The 7,082-nt window shown below is 49.4% G+C and overlaps 1 protein-coding gene across 1 annotated transcript in view; it reads left to right on the plus strand.

Annotated features, from left to right (window-relative positions):
• Positions 1–942: 942 nt before the first annotated feature.
• The window catches only part of PKN3 (protein kinase N3), a 24,874-nt gene continuing 18,734 nt past the window's right edge, over positions 943–7,082 (plus strand). The window contains exons 1-6 of the mRNA XM_087704873.1: positions 943–999; positions 2,713–2,962; positions 3,530–3,681; positions 4,755–4,863; positions 6,194–6,348; positions 6,759–6,945. Coding sequence (XP_087560999.1) covers positions 976–999; positions 2,713–2,962; positions 3,530–3,681; positions 4,755–4,863; positions 6,194–6,348; positions 6,759–6,945 — 877 coding nt within the window. The 5' untranslated portion in view covers positions 943–975. The remainder of the gene's footprint in view (positions 1,000–2,712; positions 2,963–3,529; positions 3,682–4,754; positions 4,864–6,193; positions 6,349–6,758; positions 6,946–7,082) is intronic.

Raw genomic sequence — 7,082 nt, forward strand, 5'->3', positions numbered from 1 at the left:
AATTTTGAAATTGTAAGAATCGCCTGCTGGAAAATGAAATGCGCCTTGTCCCTGTTGGTGCAGCCAAACTCAAATTTTCTATCTGGGTTTTCTTGACAGCATCTTTTTACTCAAAAGGGAAAAAAAAACATTTTGTCTGTTGAAATAACAGGGTTTTTCTGCCCTCTTGAGTAACTGCCTTAAAAATATACTTATTTTAAATCTGGTTCTGAGATGAAACAAATTCAGGCCCAAACAGTTTACGGGATCCAATTAAGAGATCCCTCTGGAATACAAATTGGATATTACAACATTTGCATTGCAAGTTGAACCCAATGAGAATGGTTTCTCCCAAGATTAAAATCGGGTTTACAAGGTGGATTGAGACTGCACCAAAAATTCGGAAAAGTGGGAACTAAAAGGCCCAAATTCCAAAAAAAAATTTTAATTAAAGCAATCCATGTACTGGGAGGGATTATTTTATTGGGCACAAGAAGATAACGGTTGAAAAATGACCCTGATATATAGTAGACTATTGCAACGAAGTTTATTGGGATGCTGTTACTTATTTCTGTTTTTATGAATAAAAGAAGGTTGAAGGAATGTGCCATCTTGAGCATCTTCCATCCTGCTATAAATCGCAAGGGAGGGGGGGAAGGAATTTTTTTTGGGGGGGAGGGCCAAGCCGATAAGAACCATCCGCCCCAGACCCACGAGAGCAGAAGGCGAAACTTGCCAACATGCCAACACCTGGCCCTGGGCGCGCGGACCGGGGGCAGCATCCCCACGACCTCCCTGGGTCTACCTGCCAGGGCCGTTGCGCCCTCGCAGCCAGGCTCGGGAAAAACGGCGAGCTTTCCTCCCCGGGGCTCCGTCCGGCCCGGAGAGCCAGCAGAGGGCGCGAGATGCGCGCCGCGTTTCCTCCCCGGGGCCGGGCCAAGTTTGAAAAAGTTCCCCGCCGGCGCCGGATGGGCTCCGGGGGCTACAGCGGCGGCGATGGCGGCCGGGCAAATCCAACAGGTGAGCGCGCAGGAGGCGCCGTGCCGCATAGGTGCGCCTTTGCAAAGCGGCCTCCCTTTGCCGGCCGGGGCTGCTGCTGTTGCTGCGCCCACGCCGCCAGGGACCCGGCGGGGAGAGCGGGGAGGCGACTTCCCAACTGGGGCGTTTGTAAAACCACTGGGGGATTCCGACGCTCGGCGCGCGTTTTGTGTGGCTGGGGGCCTGCGAGGAGTGGGGTCTCCAGGGGATGCCCCTGGCTTTGCAGCCGGGTGTGCGTGTCTCTTTAATCCGCCTTCCCCGCCCACCTTTCCTTTGCAAAGACCCCAAAAGAGGGGTGGGCTGCTGCCCAAAGGATTCTACCTTGGCTCTGTCGGGGTTGGCCTGTGGGGTGGAGCGGAGGGTCGCTTGGATGCGCGTTTGTGTTAGGCTAGGCAGGGAGTTGTGAATCGCTTTTTAATTAATTGTGGTTAAGTGAATCTGATTCTTCCCCCCTCCCCTCCATTGACTTTGATTGTTGGGAAGCCCCCACCCCACGGCCATCTCAGCCCCTCTGCCCTGCCTTAACCTTCAGCTGAGCTGCGTTTCCTCCCAAATCCCGTGTCTGTTTCCTGGCTGGGTGAGACTTTCCTGCCCCTGCCTCTTGTCCAGTTTCCAGGAGTTGTTTTGTTTAGAGACGGGAAACCTTCCCAGATTTCCGGCTGGGGTATTGGAGCTGTGGAATATCACACTGCCACACGCCTGTCCCTCCCCTTCGCCCTTTTTCGCCTTGAAATGCGAAAGAGGGAAGCATCACACACCACGATTCAGCCATCACCTTCTCAATTAAGAATTAAATTAAATTAAGGAAGCTTAATTTCGTTTTCCAGGATACAACTTACGCCCACAATGGAGTGCAACATTTCTCCCTTTTTACAACCGTTTTTGCCACAGTGCTTAAGTTAGTCCCATGGTTGTTAAGTGGATCTGGCTTCCCCATTGATTTGGATCGTCAGAAGGTTGCAAAAGGGGGAACCAGCCGTGACGATACGACCGTCATAAGCACACGCCATTTGCCAAGCCTCTGAATTGTTGCTCATGTGACAATGGGGAGCATTTATCTTAAAGGATACTTTAACTTCAGTTTGAAGAAATGAAATGTTATTTTTCCCTGGTTCCTAGTCTCCTTTTTCAAAGCGAGGGTTCAAAGTGTAGTTTGTAATGTCAAGCCCCATCATTCAGGCACTGGTGCTCTTGAACCCAGTGATAAGAATCCAAGGAAATTCTGAAAAATTGAAAAATTACCACCTTCTTTCCGCCAGAACTAATCTGGAGATGTACTCCAAAAATGGTCAAAGTTTCTAGCAATAGCTCAGAAGCCAAATCTTATTATTAATTGCTTCAGGTTTAATCTTTTTAAGTTTTGAGTTTGTGTTTTGGCTGGTGTTTTTGCACTTCAAGATTGGCGTTTGTGTTTTGATTTGTGTTTCTGCCTTTTACGTTTTGTGGGTTGTTTTTTTGAGTCGTATTTCTGCCTCCTAAATTTCATATTTGTGTTTCAATTCATGCTTCCGCCATTTAAGTTTTGGGCTTGTTTCATTCCTGTTCCTATCATATTTAAATCGTTACCCATCTTGGGAATAGTGGCTCTAGGCGGTGTACAAAGATTCAGCAAAGCTTTATTCGTGTTTTGATTTCTTTTTTTTCTGAATTTTGCCTTTTGTTATCTGTCCTTACGTTTGGTGCAATCGGCTGAAGGTCCCAGATCCATCAGGGATCCAGCAGAAACTGGAATCCGAAAAGGAATCCGTCCGCCGGGCCATCCAGAAAGAGCTGAAAATCAAGGAAGGGGCTGAGAATTTGCGAAAGGCGACCAAACACAAGAAGAATTTGGCCCACGTGGAGACGGCCCTGAAGTCCTCCAGCCAGAAGTTGGAGCAGTTGCAATGCCAGCTCCAAGCGCTCCAAGCACGGATTGTCGCCGGGGAGCGAGACGGTGGACTGTCAGGTGGGACGTGGAAGAAGTGAACATGGCCAGGGAATTCTGGGAATCGAAGTCCGTGCCTCTTAAAGCGTGCTGGTTAGGGAATTCTGGGAATTGAAATCCACCCATCTTGAGCATGCTGGCTGGGGAATTGAAATCCACCCATCTTGAGCATGCTGGCTGGGGAATTCTGGGAATTGAAATCCATCCACCTTGAGCATGCTGGCTGGGGAATTCTGGGAATTGAAATCCACCCATCTTGAGCATGCTGGCTGGGGAATGTTGAGCATAATAGTCCATGCCTTTTAAAGTACCCTTGCTAGGGAATCCTGGGAGTTCTAGTCATTGCAACTGGGGGATACTGGAAGTTGTAGTTCTGCCATCTTAAAGCCTGCCAACTGGGGAATTCTAGGAGTCTTAAAACCTCCTAAATCATGCCAACTGGGGAATTCTGGGAGTTGAAGTCCATACCTCTTAAAGCATGCAAGTTCAGAATTTCCCAGTGGTCTCCCATCTGGGTCCTGCCCCTGTTACACAAGAGGCTGCTGTTTAGTTGCCTCTTGCCCGATTGGCTTTTGTGTCCCCCCCCAGATGCAAACGGGTCGCCCGATCTCAAGCTTTGGGGGAAAGACCCCAACCACATTTCAAAAAGGCTGGAGGCTCTGAAGAAACAGCTTCACATTGAGCTGAAAGTGAAGCAGGGCGCCGAGAACATGCTCCAGGTCTACTCCAGCACAGCAAAGGTGAGTGAGGGACCTTTTATCCATCAAAGGGCCAAGTCACCCCTCTTCCCTTAAGATTGTGTTCTTCAACCTGGGCGACTGTAAGCTATGAGGACTTCAACCTGCCAAGATTCTGGGAATTGAAATCCACACAGCTTAAACTTGTCAAGATTGAGAAACACTGGCTTATGGTCAAGTATTAGTAGTACCTCTTTATAAAGCCTTAGCAAGACCACACTTAAAATATTGCGTCCAGTTTTGGTCACATATTATCAGAAACATGTTGAGACTCTGGAAAGAGTGCAGAGAAGATCAGCAAAGATGATTAGGGGGCCAGAGGCTAAAACATATGAATAGTGGTTGCTGGAACTGGGTATGTCTAGTTCAGTGTTTCTCAACCTTGGCAACTTGAAGACGTCTGGACTTCAACTCCCAGAATTCCCCAGCCAGCAAATGCTGGCTGGGGAATTCTGGGAGTTGAAGTCCAGACGTCTTCAAGTTGCCAAGGTTGAGAAACACTGGTCTAGTTGAATGAAAAGAAGGACTAGGGGAGACATGATAGCACTCTTCCACTATCTGAGGGGGTTCAAGCTGTTCTCCAAAACATCCGAAGGCAGCTGCTCTGTTACGATACAGCCTGTTGTGCCTTAAAATGGCTTCTACTGTACAGCACAGTGGAGTTGCCATGGTAACGACTTCACGGTACTCCACAAGGGGGGCTCCCTCAGATTACGCGACAGTTTCAATCCATAAACTGCGTGGCCCGTTGTAGGTTCAACGCCAAAGGAGAAAGGAGGTTTTTAAGAAGAGGTTAGACAACCCATTTGTCTGAAACGGTGTAGAGTTTCCTGCTCAAGCAGGGCGGGTTGGACTAGAAGACCTCCAGGGTCCCGTCCAACTGTCTTATTCTGTAACGTTCCAGCCACAGGTTATGCAGCACTAATTTGGGGCTGACCATTAGTGTGTCTAGATTCTTGTGTTTAGGCGTCGGCTGAAGTGGAACTTCAAGTATGGATCCTGATTTTTCACACCTTGAAAGGTGAGGATTCTCGATGAGCATCCTCACCTCGGATTCTCTCCTCCTCCTCCTCCAGGAGAGGAAACTCCTGGCAGCCGCTCAGCAAACCTTTCAGGACAGCAAGACGAAAATTGAGCGGATCCGTATGGAGATGCTGAAGCTGTCTCAGGCGACGGGCGCTCCAGGTAAAACGCCCCTCCATCCGACAGGTGGGCTGCAGCAGGGCCTGCAAACAGCAGGTATCGCTCGGATACCCCAACAATCCCCCCCTCCCCATGGCGCACACGAACGCACACTGCTTTTCCAAACGGAAACCAGGCAACAGTTGGTGGTAAACACTGCGGTCGTTAAGCAGCAAGTCGTAAATCGAGGACCACTCGTGTTATTTTTTTTAATTTTTTTAAAATGTAAATATGTTTTATTTTCCATTTTCATTTCGTACAGTCACATATATACTGTGCATAACCGGGGCTATATAACATTAAACAATAATCACAGCCATTCTTCTTGTCAACAATACCCCCCAAAATATAAACCCAATGTACCACTTCGACCCTCCGTACACCCTTTCTTTCGCCCCCCTCCAACTTCCCTTCTTCCCTCCAACATTCCCCTCTACCCTACTTCCCCTCCCCCTCTACCACTCCTCTCTCCCGATCCACTCCCTCCCTTCCTTCTCACCCTCCCTCCAGTCCTCTCTCCCACCCTCTCTACCCCTCTTTCTTCTATCCCTCTACTCCTCCCTTCGGTGTATTTCTACTATCTATCAATATATTCAGCTTGTCCTATTTTTACAGTGGAATTAAAGAGCAACGGTATACAAGTGCAGTCACATTACTTTAAAATCTAGCACATACTATATTTCCCCCCTCCCCCCCTCCCCCCTAAGACCCCAGACCACTCATGTTATTGATGGAGTTCCTTGTGTGGAAGTTAACAAAATTTTGTAGTCTTCCTCCAATACTGTTCCCCAGCTGTTCTCTCTATCAGCTCCTTCCCTTGCAGATTAAAAAAAAAAATCAGATTGCTGGTCCTTGAGAACCTGCTTTACACATTTGTACTCAATATGGACTAGCCACTTGCTTTATGTTCCGTTCTCTGCTACAACATCAGCAAAGAAAAAAAACAAAAAACAACCCGTGTCCTGTGCGTGAAAAGCATCAGGGAGCCCTTTGTAGGCAGAAAGGTTTGTGTTCCTGCCTCCAGTGGAGGAAGGTCCCTCAGTCTCTGTCGGCCGTGGCTGGTTCCTCTCAATTATAGCAATAGCAGTTAGACTTATACACCGCTTCATAGGGTTTCAGCCCTCTCTAAGCGGTTTACAGAGTCAGCATATCTCCCCCAACAACAAACCGGGTCCTCATTTTACCCACCTCGGAAGGATGGAAGGCTGAGTCAACCCTGAGCCGGTGAGATTTGAACCGCCGAACTGCAGAACTAGCAGTCAGCTGAAGTAGCCTGCAGTGCTGCACTCTAACCACTGCGCCACCTCAGCTCATTCCCCTTCCGCCTCTGCAGGGGTAGCAGGCAGGGCCCCCGTCTTGCTTCTGGAGCTGCGTCTGGAAGAACTGAGGCATCGCCTGCGGATCGAAGCAGCCGTGGCCGAGGGAGCCAAAAACGTGGTGAAGATCCTTGGCGGGCGGCGGGTTCAAGACCGGAAGATGTTGGCAGAGGTGAGTGGAGCTTTTTTTCCCCTCTGCAGCAAACGGATTCTGCCAACCAGAGTTGGCGACTCCGCGTGTTTCTAGTCCCTGTGGTGGGTGGAGCCTTCAATTCAAGAAGTCCCCCTTGGTGGATATGTTGGGTGACAATTCCCACGACCCTCCCCCAGCGAAGACGGTCACTAGATTGGCAGCACTGGATAAAGAAAAAAATACACTCAAATTACCCACGCTGAATTTCCCACGTTAAAATTCTCTTTATGATCGTGGCAACAGAGGTCGTAAAACGGGGCAAAAGCTCATTTAACAAACAGAGGTTTTGGGGCTCAGTTGTGGCCGGAAGTCCAGGACGACCCTTATTTTAAACTTTCTTTTCCCTCCCCCCTCCTGCTCTTCTCTCTCTCCGTTGCGCTGTGCCGAAGGCTCAGGCTTGTCTGCAGGAATCCTCCCAGAAAATCGACCTGTTTCGACTGGCTCTCGAGCACCTTCTGAGCCAGCTTCCTCCAGACGACCCCAAACAAGGGCTGATCAAGCGAGAGATAAGGGACACCTTCTCCCTGGGGGCCCAAGAGTCGCCCCCGACTTCCATCAGGCCCACGGCTCTCACAGGTATCTCTTAAGCCAGGGCTCACCAACCTTTCGGACCTCAGGGACCACTAAATCCATCACTTTGAACCCCGTGGACCACTGATAGGAATTAGTGACGGGGTGGGGGTCCTTCAGGCACTTAGCTTGGCCGCCTGCTA

The sequence above is a fragment of the Thamnophis sirtalis genome, unplaced genomic scaffold, assembly GCF_051295495.1.
Source record: "Thamnophis sirtalis isolate CommonGarterSnake01/CBP01778 unplaced genomic scaffold, rThaSir2_p1.2 scaffold_2, whole genome shotgun sequence".
NCBI lineage: Eukaryota > Metazoa > Chordata > Lepidosauria > Squamata > Natricidae > Thamnophis > Thamnophis sirtalis.